Source organism: Scylla paramamosain, chromosome 22 (assembly GCF_035594125.1).
Source record: "Scylla paramamosain isolate STU-SP2022 chromosome 22, ASM3559412v1, whole genome shotgun sequence".
NCBI classification, from domain to species: Eukaryota; Metazoa; Arthropoda; class Malacostraca; order Decapoda; family Portunidae; genus Scylla; species Scylla paramamosain.
The window spans coordinates 8923892-8939927 of NC_087172.1; the positions used below are offsets into that span (position 1 = coordinate 8923892).

The 16036-nt window shown below is 43.6% G+C and overlaps 1 protein-coding gene across 2 annotated transcripts in view; it reads right to left on the reverse strand.

Moving 5' to 3' along the window:
• LOC135111515 (uncharacterized) overlaps positions 1-16036 on the reverse strand; it is a 716663-nt gene that overhangs the window by 222310 nt on the left and 478317 nt on the right. For both annotated transcript variants that reach the window (XM_064024883.1, XM_064024882.1), the window contains exon 65: positions 241-415. In XM_064024883.1, the coding sequence (XP_063880953.1) occupies positions 241-415 (175 nt within the window). The remainder of the gene's footprint in view (positions 1-240; positions 416-16036) is intronic.

The window sequence follows — 16036 nt, forward strand, 5'->3', positions numbered from 1 at the left end:
ACTCATAAAAAAGAACAGAGAATTGTCTTTCTTTGGCTCCTGCTAGATTATTCAGTTGACTACACCTTTTCTCCACATGTATTATCTGCTTGAAGGTTTCAGGATGAAAGGAGACCACACCAAATAAACAAGAATCCTTTGCTACTGTTTCACTAAAGAAGTGAAAATAGTTCAGTAAAGAAATCTGGTTTGATATAATAACCATGAAATTAATTTTACTGAAGGAGAAACATAACATACCAATTAGATTTTCAGCAAAAGTCCATGCATTGGTTTCCACATCGTCAAAGGTACGGAGGATGTGTGGCTTGTAATTATTATAAACAGCTTGCCACTTGACATAGAACCATTCTGCCAGGCGATGAGTGAAGGCTTCAATGGACTCTCGGGCTTGCAGGTAAAGACGCTTGGCATACTGTTGACAAAGAGGTATTGTTTTTGCTACCACTTGCACAGAAAATTATAAACCTAAGAGCATGGTTGGAAAATATGATTTTTTCTAAAAAAAAAAAAAAAAGTATCTGTCCTAACTAGTATAAAGCAGAAGCATACAGTGGTAACTTAACCAAGTAATAGTTAAGAACCCCCAGTAGTCTCCTCCACATAACAGCCTCAACTTACCGATCTGTCTCCCTTGAGGTACAGATGATGAATGAAATATGTGGATGTGAGGCCAAAACCCATCACAGGAAATGACTCTTGCATGAGGGAAGGGTGGGAGGGAAGAAGGGGTAACCCACACCACCTCCCACTCGCCTCACTCATGTTAAGTCTCCTCCCACAAAGACGAGTATCCTTTAAAATTAACTATGTGCAAACTATAGAGACCGGATGCAATTAGACTTCTTTACTAATAAGATGAACTCCTCAACTAAATAATGGGTGGGACTCAATATGAAAGAACAACAAGAAGAAAAATTAATTGGGAAAGAAGAGTGACTAGGCACGAGAATTTTAAATTAAACTCGATGTGCACTGAGCTACTCGTCAGTGAAGCATTAATTTCTCTCTTCGTCTCTGTCTCTTTCATCTCTCTTTTGCCTCCTTTCTCTCTCTCATCATCCTTTTTACTTTCTCTTCTTCACTATTTATGTAGCACATAACAATATATATATATATATATATATATATATATATATATATATATATATATATATATATATATATATATATATTTGTTTACGCTATTTAAATCTGGGGGGGCTGCGTGGCCATGCCAGGGAGTGGTGAGTTGTGTAGAAACAGAGAGACAGAGGAGATGCCGTGACGTCTAGCTCCCTCAGGTGCCTTGCCCTGCATTCTGCTTCACTTTTGTGCCCTATCTCCGCAGGTATGATCCCTGTGTACATATGTGCTGAGAGACACTGACTGTAGTAAGTGACAATGACTGTGGTAATAGCCTGTGACCTGTGATTTAAGGATAAAACTGTTTGCTGTGGTGGTGTCCACCCTTTCCTTTGTGCCCTGTCCTGCCCCCATGACCTTGAATCTATACATGTGTGGTTTCTGTCAATATAAGGCAGTAAAGGATTCCAATGTTTGCTTGCACCCTTCCCCTGAGTGTGTGTCAATAGCCAGACAGTAGGGAAATAGCCTGGTAAATCCTTATTCCAGCCCAGACCCCTGTAATAAGTACTGGCGCCCCGCCCCAGCACCTGTATCTTTGCCTCAAAAGACGGAGCCTGCAGGTGTGTTCTAGAAGACCTACCTGATGAAGGGGGTTGGCATTACAAATTTTGTATCAGGAGTGAGGATTTGGTTGGAAAAATTGAGGTGAAGAAGGCTAGTACAGTGAAATTCCTTTGTCTGACTCAGGGGAAGACGAGATGACAGACCCAACAAGTGACAAGTCGAGTGGGGAGCACACAATGATATAAGCCCTTGGTGCAGGACAGCAGGCTATGAGTGAAGCACAACAGGCTACGAGGTGGGAAGTAAGTAGTGCGTTGAAGGCAATAAAGAGAGAAATAAACACTATGTGCGCTGAAGTGAAAACTGAGGTACAGAGTGAAATAAACCCGGTGAAGGCAGAAATGCAGCACAGAGAGGTTGTTGCACGCACTTTAAGTGGCATGGTGGGTCAGCTGGGTGACAGACTGACTGCTCTGGAGATGAGTGGCACCACAGTCAGTGTCTCTGTGGTGGCTGAGCTCACTGAGGCTGTAAAGCGCTTGGAGGACCAAGTGAATACTGTGGAGCTCAATGATGGCCACACACAGCAAACCCTGAGATATCTCATTAACATCAAGACCGAGTATGGAAGCAAAGAAGAAGCAGAAGGGAGTGAATGGGATGATAGGAGTATCACTACAGGGCTGGGAGATGAGCTTGTGACTGCAGGGCAGGTGGCTCAGCCAAGTGTGGACCAGCCAGGCGGCCTGGCATGCTCCCATCCCTCACTGCCATGGCCCCCTCCTCAACCCAACTCAGCTTCTGTGTTTCCCGTGCCTTCACCTTTCACTCCTCCTCCCTCTACTCATGGCTACAGGAGCAGCAAAGTAAGACATAAGCCTCAGGAGTTTGATGGACGAGTGTTACTAGAGGCTTACCTTGCCCACTTCAAGATGCAGGCTGAAGCTGTGGAATGGGACGAGCAGGAAAAGGCTATGCAGCTAGCTTCAAGCCTGAAGGGACCAGCGATGGAGGTGCTGAGTCAGATGGACACTGCTCAGTGCAACTCCTACCCCAGCTTGGTGAGTGTGCTGGAGAAGTGGTACAGCCACCACCACCAAGCTGAAGTGTTCTGGGCTCAGTTCTGGGCCCAAGTCAAAGCTCGGGGGGGAGATTCTGCAGCAGCTGGCTCAAAACTTAGAACATCTGGTACATAAGGCATATTCAGAGGCTTCTGAGGAGCTGACAGTAGTGCTGCTGAGGGACCAGTTCAAGGATGCACTGGAGGACCACCAGTTGAAGATCTACATGAGGCAGGCACACATGGGTGACCTGCAGGAGGCCCTGACACGCACCCTGGAGTTTAAGTCATTTATCAAGACTAGCTCTGGCAGGCCTTGGGGGGACATGAAGATGGAGCTGCATTCTAGGCACAGTCAAATTAAGAGCAGACCCAAGAAGACCTGCTCAAGGCAGTTCCACAGACAGTGCTGATCATGTACCCAACCAGGTCACAAGCAGCAAGACTGCCCTGAGACGCCCACCTCCCCATACTCCCAACCTGCAGAGCAAGGAGGGCAGTATGTGTACCAGCCTTGTTGCTAGGAATGTGGCAAGCTAGGCCACCTCTACCATTCTTGTCCTGAGAAAGCACAGAGAGGCAAGACAGTGGAGGCAGGAAACAGCACCCGACCGGGGAAGAGGGTCTGCAACCAGCTGGTGCCATGAAGGCCTGCCTCCTGGTAAGATGTCATCATGTAGCCGCCCACAGTGTGCAGGTGGAGGGTACAGTCGACAGGAAGGTGTGCTGCCTCACAGTGGATACAGCATCAGAGAGAATGTTTGTGAAGCTGGACATGATGTCGATGAGGAGCCCTCCTGTGGCAGCGCAGCAACTAAGTGGTGTTACTAGACACTGCTCGACACTACGAAGACCAGTGGAGGCCAGTATATGGGTTGGTCCAGTGGAGCAAGAGCTGTCTGTGTATGTAGCAGACATTGATGATCTGTGCTTGCTGGGTCTGGACTACCTTCTGGAGAGCCGTGCCTGTCTGGACTTTGGAGAGATGTGTATGGAGCTCAAGGGGAAGGAGGTGCTGCTGCTGAAGGCAAATACCAACACCCAGGTGGTACTTGCCAAGACTACTTGTATGCCACCGAGGATGGAGACTTGAGTGAGTTGCAGATTGAGTCGTGATATGGAAAATAGTCACCCCTCTACCAGTTGCATTGGACTGCTGGTTAGGAAGACACTGGTGTAGCCTGATGATGAGCAAATATGTGTGCTGGTTGCTAATCTGGGCTATGAGGAGTGGCAGATACCAGTTGGTGCTATGGTGGGGAGCTGCAAGGCTGTGGAGTTGGCATATGAGGCACCAGGCTCAGGCTTCAAGGAGACAGCAGTTACCCATGGCTTATCAGCATACCTGGAGGACCTGTGGAACAGGAGTATAGTGTGCTTAGACAAGGAGAAGGCGGTTCAGCTGAGGAAATTGCTATAGAAGTATGCTGATGTCTTCTTGTCAGGTGACTTGGATTTGGGGCGCACGAATCTGGTCAAGTATCACATCAACACTGGCAACCACCCTCTCATCAAGCAACCACCCAGGAGAGTTGCCCCTGCCCAGCATCAGGAAAGGGAAAAGGCAGTGGGTGAGCTTATCAAGCAGAGAATGGTGGAGAAGTCAAGCAGCCCTTGGTCATCAGCTGTAGTCCTGGTAAAAAAAGAAGGATGGCTTGACAAGGTGCTGTGTAGACTACAGGGTCCTGAAAGAGGCGACAGTGAAGGACTCATACTTTTTACCTCATGTCAATGACAACCTGGATGCACTGGCAGAAGCAAAGTGGTTCTCAACACTGGACCTGAAGTTGGGTTACCACCAAGTTGAGATGGCTGAAGAGGACAAGGAGAAGACAGCCTTTATGTTTGATAGAGGCCTCTGGCAGTTCCGTGTTATGAGTTTTGGCCTCTGCAATGTACCTGCCACATTTGAGCGTCTCATAGAACGAGTGCCAGAAGGACTGCATTTGGAGACTGCACTTGTCTACCTTGATGATGTCGTGGCCTTTGGCCATACCTTCAAGCAAGAGATAGGAAGGCTGGAGGAAGTCTTTTGCCAGTTTAGGGCAGCAAACCTCAAGCTCTGCCCTAAAAAGTGCCTTCTGTTCCGGAGGGAGGTACCATTCCTTGGACACATCGTAGGTTAAGATAGAGTGAGAGCTGATCCTCAGAAGGTGGTTGCAGTGAAGGAGTGGCCAGTTCCGATGTATGTGAAGGAGGTGTGGAGTTTCTTGGGATTCTACTCCTACTACAAGAGATTCATGAAGGATTTCGCCACTGTTGCAGCACCTCTGAATTAGCTGACTAGGAAAGGTGTACAGTTCCGGTGGGATGAAGAGTGTCAAGCAGCCTTTGAACAAGTTAAAAGTTCTAGTAGATGCATCCATGTTGCCCTACCCAGACCCCAGGTTGCTGTACATCCTGGATTGTGATGCAAGTGCTGAGGGAATTGGGGCAGCGCTCTCCCAGGAGAAGGATGGAAGAGAGCATGTGGTGGCATATTACAGCCAGAAGTTCAGTCCACCAGAGAGAAACTACTGCATCACCCAGAAGAAGTTGTTAGCTGTGGTGAAGAGTTTAGACCACTTCCACCATACCTGTAAGGCACTCAGTTCAATAAGAACTGGCCATGCAGCACTGAAATGGCTCAAGACATTGAAAAATCCTCAAGGGCAGCTAGCAAGATGGATTGGCAAACTGGAGCAACAAAACTACAGGATGGAGCACTGGCCTGGCAGGGTGCACAACAATGCAGACAGTCTTAGCTGTCAACCCTGTGAGCCTGATTGTCAGCACTGCAGCCCTAAGGAAGAGTGTGTAGAGAAGTGTCGTTGGACTGTGGTGTAGACAAATATGACAGGCAGATATGAGCATCTGAAGGAGGCTCAGCATGAAGACCCAGACATTGTCCCCATCCTTAAGTTAATGGGGCAGGACACCAACAAGCCAGCCTGGGAAGAGGTTGCAGCATTAAGTCTGGCTACCAAGCACTACTGAGCTCAGTGGGAGAGTCTGGGGAAAGTCTGCGGCTTGGTGGTAGAATGCTTCTGAAGAAATGGATGACAGCTGATGGATGTATATGCTTCTGATAGACAGTGGTGCCTAAGAAGTTAAGGGCAAGGGTGTTGCGGGAGGCGTCGTGAGTAGCCACTTGGTACTGAAGAAGATGCTGAGTCGATTATAGCAGCGTTTCTACTGGGTGGGACTGTGGCATGATATAGAAGAGTGGTGCCAGGCTTGTGACACTTGCAGTGCCAAGAAAGGCCCCAGACACAAGACATGGGCCTCCATGCAGCTGTACTAGGTTGGGAGCACCCATGGAGCATGTTGCAGTGGACATAGCTGAACCATTGCCAGTAACTACAGCAGGGAACCATTACATCTTTGAGGCCATGGATCACTTTACGAAGTGGCCTGAAGCCTAAGCACTGCCTAACCATGAAGCCATAACTGTTGCTGGAGTCGTTGTGAAGCAGTTTTTCACAGTTTGGTGTGCTGGGTGAGCTTCACTCTGATCAAGGATGTGAGTTTGAGTCAGCTGTGTTCCAGGAGTGCTGTCAACTGCTGGGGTTAAGGAAGACAAGGGCAACATCCCTGCAGGCCCAATCAGACAGCATGGTAGAGAAGTTCTACTGGACGCTGACACAGGAGCTGGCCAAGTACTTTGGTGAAGGACAGACTGAGTGGGGCCAGAAGCTGCCAGCCTTGCTCATGGCCTACCGTTCTGCTGAGCATGAAGCCACAGGGTACACGCCAGCCAAGCTGAAGTTGGGCCCAGAGATTCGCCTGCCGGTGGATCTGATCACAGGTTGCCCACCAGATGAGGAGCTGCCTACCGTGAGCACAGACTATCCTGTGGCTCTGCAGAAGTGTCTGGTCGGGATACACCACCAAGTGAGGCACAATCTGAAGTTTGCTGGGGAATCTATGAAGAGACTGTATGATCGAGGCACCAAGTCTGCAGGCTTTGCTGAGGGTGACTTGGTGTGGCTGCACAATCCCTGCTGTATGAGGTGTCTCTCACCCAAGCTACAGAGTCCCTGGGAAGTGGTGGGGCCAATCTCTGAAGTGACCTACTGAATTACCAGAGGAAGTTGTTGCCGACCCAAGACTGTGCACATCGACTGTCTGTGGAGGTACTATGAACCAGGGCAGTATACATGGGGCCTGGTGGTGATGTCAGCAAAGACAAAGAGGAGTCTGGTCATGAAGAACTGCAGGAAAATGAAGAGGATGCTGCGGCTGATACTGGTGGCGATGATGAGATGGACAAGATGCAGGAAATAGATGCAGCTGGGACAGGAGCAGTCTGTAACATCAGCTCCCATCCTAATGTCATGCCCAAAAGGGAGAGTTAAGAGACCTCAGAGATTTGAGAACTATGTAATGTCCTCTGAGGAAGAGCTGTGATGAGAAGGACACATTTTTTCTAATATTTTTCTTTTGTACCATGTAAACATTTCCTATTTTTGTTATTTTTGTATTTATTTATACTACACTGTGTCATGGGACAAGGACGTCCACCACTTTTTTGGAGGGGGTAGTGTTACGAGAGCAAGGAAATGTTTCTTTATGCTGTTTACATCTGGCAGGCTGGGCAGCCATGCCAGGGAGCGGTGAGTTGTGTATAAGCAGAGAGACAGAGGGGATGCCATGATGTCTAGCTCCCTCAGGCGCCTTGCCTGTGTATACCTCTGCTGAGAGACAATGACTGTAGTAAGTGACAATGACTGTGGTGGTAGCCTGTGTGATTTAGGGTTAAAACTGTTTGCAGTGATAGCGTCCACTCTTTCCTTTGTTCCCTGTCCTGCCGCTGCGACCTTAAACTTGTACATGTGCGGTTTCCGTCAATAAAAAACAGTAAAGGATTCCAATGTTTGCTTGCACCCTTCCCCTGAGTGTGTGAACAACCAGACAGCAGTAAAATAGCTTGGTAAGTCCTTATTCCAGCCCGGACCCCTGTAATAAGTACTGCCGCCCAGCCCCAGCACCTGTATCTTCGCCTCGAGAGACGGAGCCTGCAGGTATATTCTAGAAGGCCTACATGATAAGTGGGGGTGGGGGGGAATGTGACAATAAATAAATAAATAAATAAATAAATAAATAAATATATATATATATATATAAATATATATATATATATATATATATATATATATATATATATATATATATATATATATATATATATATATATATATATATATATATATATAATTACTCCCAGTGAGGTCTAAAGCACTGATCAGGGGGTGCTGTGAACTTATCATTAAACCCAGCTGTGACCTCACTCAACGTTTCCCTTTGTGTCTCACAACACAAGGGAGCAGTCACAGCCTGCCCTCCAAAGACAACTCTCTTCCTCCACAAAAAACTACAAGCACCTAATAACACACACACCCTTCACTCAAAAATTTTAAAATCATCATGGCGACTCCTACACCAGCCTCGGAGTCCCCATCTGGGGAGGGGACCATAAATGTCCCCAGGTCGGACTGCCTTTCTGTCGACGACCCTAAGTGTCTTGACACCCCCATCAACTTTTTCTTCATTAACTTCTGCAACATTCGCGGTCTAAGATCTAATTTTCAATCTGTAGAACACCACCTCTCCTCTTCTAAACCTCATCTTCTTTTCCTCACTGAAACTCAGGTGTCTGAGGCAACTGACAGTAGCCCCTTTTCTGTTCCCTCCTACTTTCTCTATCCTCATTTTCAATCCAAAGCTGGATGCTGCGTCTATGTGCACAATGACTTAACCTGCTCTCGTGCCCACGCTCTTGAATCCTCCGAATTTTCCACCATCTGGCTACGACTCCAGAGTCACTCTCATACTAAATTTATCTGTGCTGTATACCTCTCACCTAACTCCTCTGACTATAAGAAATTCTTTGACTACTTAACTTCAAAAGTGGAGCACATTCTGACCCTCTTCCCTTTTGCAGAGATCTCCATTCTTGGAGACTTCAATGTTCACCACCAGCTTTGGCTTCCACCTCCCTTCACTGACCATCCTGATGAACTAGCCTACAACTTTGCTATCCTCCATGACCTAGAGCAATTGGTGCAACACCCTACTCATATTCCTGACTGTCTTGGAAATATTCCTAAGATTCTTGACCTTTTCCTGACCTCTAATCCTTCTGCTTATGCTGTCACCCTTTCTTCTCTCTTGGGCTCCTATGATTACAATCTCATATCTTTATCTTGTCCTATCGCTCCAATCCCTCCTCAGGATCCCACTAAGCGAAGGTGCCTCTGGCGTTTTGCCTCTGCTAGTTGGGGGGACCGGAGGAGGTATTTTGCTGGTTTTCCTTGGAATGACTACTGCTTCCGTGTCAGAGACCCGTCTTTGTGTGCTGAGCGCATAACAGAGGTGATAGTCTCTGGCATGGAGGCATATATTCCTCACTCTTTTTCTCGACCTAAACCTTCTAAACCTTGGTTTAACACAGCTTGTTCTCGTGCTATACATGAGAGAGGTGGCCCACAAAAGGTACTTAAGCCTTCCATCACCAGAATCTTATGCACTTTATATTTCTGCCCAGAACCATGCCAAGTCTGTTCTCCAACCAGCCAAAAACTCCTTCATTAACAGAAAATGTCAAAACCTTTCAAGATCTAACTCCCCTCGTGATTTCTGGCATCTAGCCAAAAATATCTCCAATAACTTTGCTTCTTCTTTTTTCCCTCCTCTATTTCAACCAGATGGCACCACTGCTATCACATCTATTTCTAAAGCTGAAGTCTTCACTCAAACCTTTGCTAAAAAATCTACCTTGGACAATTCTGGACTTGTTCCTCCTTCTCCTCCACCCTCTGACTACTTCATGCCACCTATTAAAATTCTTTGCAATGATGTTTTCCATGCCCTCGCTGGCCTAAACCCTCGGAAGGCTTATGGACCTGATGGGGTCCCTCCTATTGTTCTCCAAAACTGTGCCTCTGTGCTTGCACCTTGCCTAGTCAAAGTATTTCAGCTCTGTCAACATCTACCTTTCCTTCTTGCTGAAAGTTTGCCTACATTCAACCCGTTCCTAAAAAGGGTGACCGTTCTAATCCCTCAAACTACCGTCCTATTGCTTTAATTTCCTGCCTATCTAAAGTTTTTGAATCTATCCTCAACAAGAAGATTCTTAAACATCTATCACTTCAGTATGGGTTCCGTCAAGCCTACTCTACTGGTGATCTTCTGGTTTTCCTTACTGAGTCTTGGTCAGCCTCTTTTAGAGATTTTGGTGAAACTTTTGCTGTTGCCTTGGACATATAAAGAGCTTTTGATAAAGTCTGGCACAAAGCTTTGATTTCCAAACTACCCTCCTATGGTTTCTATCTTTCTCTCTGTAAGTTCATCTCAAGTTTCCTTTCTGACCATTCTATTGCTGCTGTGGTAGATGATCACTGTTCTTCTCCTAAATCTATTAACAGTGGTGTTCCTCAGGGTTCTGTCCTGTCACCTACTCTCTTCTTATTATTCATTAATGATCTTCTAAACCAAACTTCTTGTCCTATCCACTCCTACGCTGATGATACCACCCTGCACTTTTCCACGTCTTTTCATAGACGTCCAACCCTTCAGGAGGTAAACATTTCATGCAGGGAAGCCACAGAATGTTTGACTTCTGATCTTTCTAAAATTTCTGATTGGGGCAGAGCAAACTTGATATTGTTCAATGCCTCAAAAATTCAATTCCTCCATCTATCAACTCAACACAACCTTCCAGACAACTATCCCCTCTTCTTCAATGACACTCAACTGTCCCCCTCTTCTACACTGAACATCCTCGGTCTGTCCTTTACTTATAATATGAACTGGAAACTTCACATCTCATCTCTAGCTAAAACAGCTTCTATGAAGTTAGGCATTCTGAGATGTCTCCGCCAGTTTTTCTCACCCCCCCCAGCTGCTAACTCTGTATAAGGGCCTTATCTGTCCATGTATGGAGTATGCTTCACATGTCTGGAGGGGTTCCACTCATACAGCTATTCTAGACAGGGTGGAATCAAAAGCTTTTCATCTCATCAACTCCTCTCCTCTAACTGACTGTCTTCAGCCTCTCTTTCACCGCCGCAATGTTGCATATCTAGCTGTCTTCTACCGCTATTTCCATGCTAACTGCTCTTCTGATCTTGCTAACTGCATGCCTCCCCTCCTCCTGCGGCCTCGCTGCACAAGACTTTCTTCTTTCTCTCACCCCTATTCTGTCCACCTCTCTAACGCAAGAGTTAACCAGTATTGTCAATCATTCATCCCTTTCTCTCGTAAACTCTTGAACTCCCTGCCTGCTTCTGTATTTTCACGTTCCTATGACTTGAATTCCTTCAAGAGGGAGGTTTCAAGACACTTATTCATCAATTTTTGATCACTGCTTTGACCTTTTTTATGGGACTGGCATTTCAGTGGGCATATTTTTCTATTGGATTTTTGTTGCCCTTGGCCAGTGTCCTTCCTACATAAAAAAAAAAAAAAAAAAATATATATATATATATATATATATATATATATATATATATATATATATATATATATATATATATATATATATATATATATATATATATACACACAGGGTGTCCCATAAGTTTCCATACATATGGTATCACGAACACCATTATGAGCATAAATCCAGATGTGTTTGAACGTGTTCTTCAGCAGTGGAGGACATGCACTGAAATGTGTTTTGAACACAAAAGCAGTCATATAGAGCATATTGTCTGTGTGTGTGTGTGTGTGTGTGTGTGTGTGTGTGTGTGTGTGTGTGTGTGTGTGTGTATATATATATATATATATATATATATATATATATATATATATATATATATATATATATATATATATATATATATATATATATATTGTTATGTGCTTTGGGGGCACATGCGTTAATATGATCCTCCTCCTTTCTTTCCCATTGGTCCTGATTGTTATTCCTATGACCTCCACCATGCAATCTCCATATTACACTTCTTCCACATATATATATATCATCTTGAACCATTATCAGTATTCCTCCTCCTTTTCTCTTTCTATCTCTCCTCCAATAATTATATCCCTCTTCCTTAAAGCTTAAATGCACTTCTTCTTTTAACTTTGTCTCGGTTAGGCACAACACATCTGGTCTATTTTCCTGTAAGTAATCTCTCACTTCCAGTACAGCGGAAAGTAACCTGTCTATGTTTGTATACATTACTCTTAATGTAGTACTTCTTCCACCACTTGTGTGTGTGTGTGTGTGTGTGTGTGTATACCTACCTAGTTGTATTTACCTAATTGTGCTTTATGGGAAAAGAGCTATGCTCGTGCTGTCCCATCTCCATATCTTTTAATATCCAACTTAGCCTTGAATCCATGTATACTTTCTGCATTTACTGTCTCTTCATCCAGACTGTTCCATACATCAATACTTCTATATGGGAAACTATACTTTTTGACTTCTCTTCTACAAGCACTCCTCTTCAGCCTCTTTCCTTTCCATGTCCTCTAGTGTCCTGTGTATCCTAGACCATTAAGTCGCTCCAGTCCACTTCCTCTACTCCCTCATATGCTTTATATATCGCAATCAAGTCTCCTCTTTCTCTCCTCTTTTCCAACATTGGTAGATGTATCCTTTCCAGTCTCTCTTCATATGACAAGTCCCTGATGCTTGGTACCATCTTCGTACCTGCTCTCTGAACTCTCTCCAACTTCTTTATATCCTTTTTCTTGTATGGCGACCACACTACTGCTGCATATTCTAGTCTAGGTCTTATCAGAACATGATCATCTTCCTGACCATCTTTTCATCCATATATGCAAAGGCCTGCCTTATTCTTCTCATCAAGTTATAGGTTTCTCCTGTAATTTTGCCAATGTGTCTCTCTGGGGTCAGGTTCCCAGTCACTGTAACACCGAGATCCTTTTCCTCTTCTGCTCCACTCAACCTTACACCATTCAACACATAATTTCCTTTTACTCTTCTTGTACTTTTTCCAAATTCTATTACTTTACAATTCTTTAAATTAAATTCCATTTCCCATCTATAACTCCACTCTGATATCTTGTTCAGGTCTTCTTGTAACGTTCCACAGTCCTCTGCACTCTCAACTTTTTTTAGCAACTTTGCATCATCTGCAAAAAGGCTCATGTAGCTGTTCACACTCTCCGTCATATCATTTATATAGACTGCAAACATGATTGGTGCAAGTACTGAGCCTTGGGGTAATCCACTTATGACTTCCCTCCATGATGATTTTTGATCTTTTACCATCGTTCTCATTTCTCTGTTTGTCAAGAAATTTTCCATCCATCTCAGCAGGCCCCCCCCTTAGCCCACCATTATGCTTCAATTTCCACAACAATTTCCTGTGTGGCACTTTATCAAAGGCCTTCTTCAGGTCTAGATAAACACAATCAGCCCATCCATCTCTTTCTTGCATTATATCCACCACTCGAGTAAAAACTTAGTAAGTTTGTAACACACGATCTCCCTCTCCTAAATCCAAATTGTTGCTTTATCATCACTTCATTTCCTTCTAGGTACTGCATCCATTTATCCTTCACCAGTCTTTCACACATTTTGCACACCACACTTGTTAGAAACACAGGTCTGTAGTTTAAGGGCTCCTCTTTACTACCACCTTTGTAGATTGGCACTATGTTGGCTCTCTTCCATTCAATTGGGACTCTACTTTCAATTAAGGAGCTCTCAATAATATTATGTATTACCCATGTCAACTGCTGATTGCACTCTTTTAGTATCCATCCTGACACTCCATCCAGTCCAGGGGCCTTCCTAACATCTAGTCCCTCCATCTGTTTCTGGACATCCTCTTCAGTCACTTGGATTTCCCCCAGACCCATTTCTTCACTCATCTCACTCTGCCACAGAAATGTTTTCTCTTTTGTGAATACTGAATGAAAACTCCTGTTCATTATCTCTGCCAATTCAGCCAGATCCTCACACATTTGAACATTCACCTTCAATCTGCTTATTCCTTCTCTATTTTTCATTTTGCTGTTCACATATCTGAAGAATAGTTTTTGTTCCTCTTTACATTTGTCCATAACATCTTTCTCATATTTTTTCCTTTCTTCTCTAATAACCCTTACATATTCATTTCTTGCAGTTGTGTAGTTTTGCCATAGCTCCAGCGTATTTTTCCTCCACCATCTATTGCATGCCGTTTCCCTCTCCTCCCTAGCTATTTCACATCTTCTATTATACCAGTCATTGTTATATCTTCTCTTTGTCTCTACTTTTGGTACATATCTTTTCACTTCTTCTTCATAAATATTGATGAAAGCTTCCCACTTCTTTTGCACATTACTTGCTGTGATAAGTGTACTCCAGTCCACTTCACTAAAGTATCTCCTCATTTGTTTAAAATTTGACTTACCATATTAAATCTTTGACTTTTATAATCTTCACATCTACTTTCCTCTCTTTTTTCTTTAATACAAAACCTTATCATGACATGGTCACTTTTTCCTAGTGGACAACTATAGTTCATGTCTTCTATAATATGTTTCTTTTGATAATACCAAATCAAGTCTTGATGGCTCCTCTCCTCCTCTGTATCTAGTGTTTTCCTCAACCCACTGTGTTATAATACTGTTCATTGCCAGTTTCAGAACCTTATCTCCCCATGAGTCTTCTCCTCCTCTTGTGTTCCACTCCTCCCAATTTATCTCTTTACAATTAAAATCTCCCATTACAACAATTTTGTTGTGTGTGTGTGTGTGTGTGTGTGTGTGTGTGTGTGTGTGTGTGTGTGTGTGTGTGTGTGTGTGTGTGTGTGTGTGTGTGTGTGTGTGTGTATTTACCTAGTTGTATTTACCTAGTTGTATAGTACAGGGTCCAAGCCAAAGCTCAATTAGTCCTGTCTCCATACCCGAATTTGTCCAATTTCTCTTTAAACATGTGCACACTCTTTGCCGCAACCACCTCTTCTTTTAAGTTATTCCATATTTCAACCGTTCGATGCGGAAAGCTGTATTTCTTAATATCTCCCAAACAATGACTCTTTTTTAATTTCTTCATATGTCCCCTTGTACGTCTATCTCCTTCCTCCACTTTTACAACTAGGTCATCTCTGTCTATCTTCTCCATGCCATTTACTAATTTGAACATTGTTATCAGGTCTCCTCTTTCCCTTCTTTCTTGCAGTGTTGGTAATCCAATTTCTTCCAGTCTTTCCTCGTAACTTAGGTCTTCCAATTCAGGTATCATTTTCGTAGCTGTTCTTTGTATTCTTTCCAATTTCCTTATATCTTTCTTCTTGTGTGGAGACCATACCACTGCTGCGTATTCCAGTTTGGGGCGTATCATGTGTGTTATGATTTTCTTCATCATTTCTTTGTCTAGGTAATTAAATGCCACCCTGATATTTGCTAGCAAATTATATGTAGAGCCAAATATTCCATTGATGTGTTTTTCTGGTGATAGCGTGTCCTGAATTATTACTCCCAAGTCTTTTTCTTCTTTGCTCTTTCGTATTGTGATTCCTCCCATCTTATACTCCCATGAAGGTCTCCTTTTACTTCTTCCCATCTCCATTACATGGCACTTTTTTATATTGAATTCTAATTTCCATCGTTTACTCCATTCATAAATTCTATCAATATCCCTCTGTAGTTCCTCACAATCCTCTTGGTTCTTTATTACTTTCATCAATTTTGCATCATCTGCAAACATGTTAATGTAGCTATTTAAACCCACAGTCATATCATTTATATAGACCTGAAACATTATAGGTGCCAACACAGACCCTTATGGTACTCCGCTTGTTACTTCGCACCAACTTGATTTATTATCTCTGATTACTGTGCTCATTTCCCTACCTTGGAGATAATCCTTCATCCACTTAAGTATTTTTCCTTTTAGCCCTCCTCGATGTTCCAGTTTCCATACGAGACTTTTATGTGGAACTGTATCAAAAGCTTTTTTCACATCTAAATAGACTGCATCAACCCAACCATCTCTCTCTTGTAGTTTATCTATTATTCTTGTATAAAAGCTCAGTAAGTTTGTTACGCAAGATCTCTCTTTCCTGAAACTGAATTGTTTTTCTGTTATTATATTTTCTTGTTCAAGATATTGCACCCATCTGTTTTTAATGACTATTTCACAGAGTTTACTTACAATACTCGTGAGTGAGACTGGTCTGTAATTCAGTGGTTCCATTTTATTACCTCCTTTGTATAACGGTACTATATTTGCTCTCTTCCATTCCTTTGGTACTTTTCCCTCCTTCAAAGAACTGTTAATTATCTCCCATGTTGGTTCTTCCAATTCCTCTCTACATTCTTTTAATATCCATCCATTTACTTTGTCTGGTCCCATCGCCTTCCTAGTATCTAGCTCTTCCAGTAGTCTTTTAATTTCTT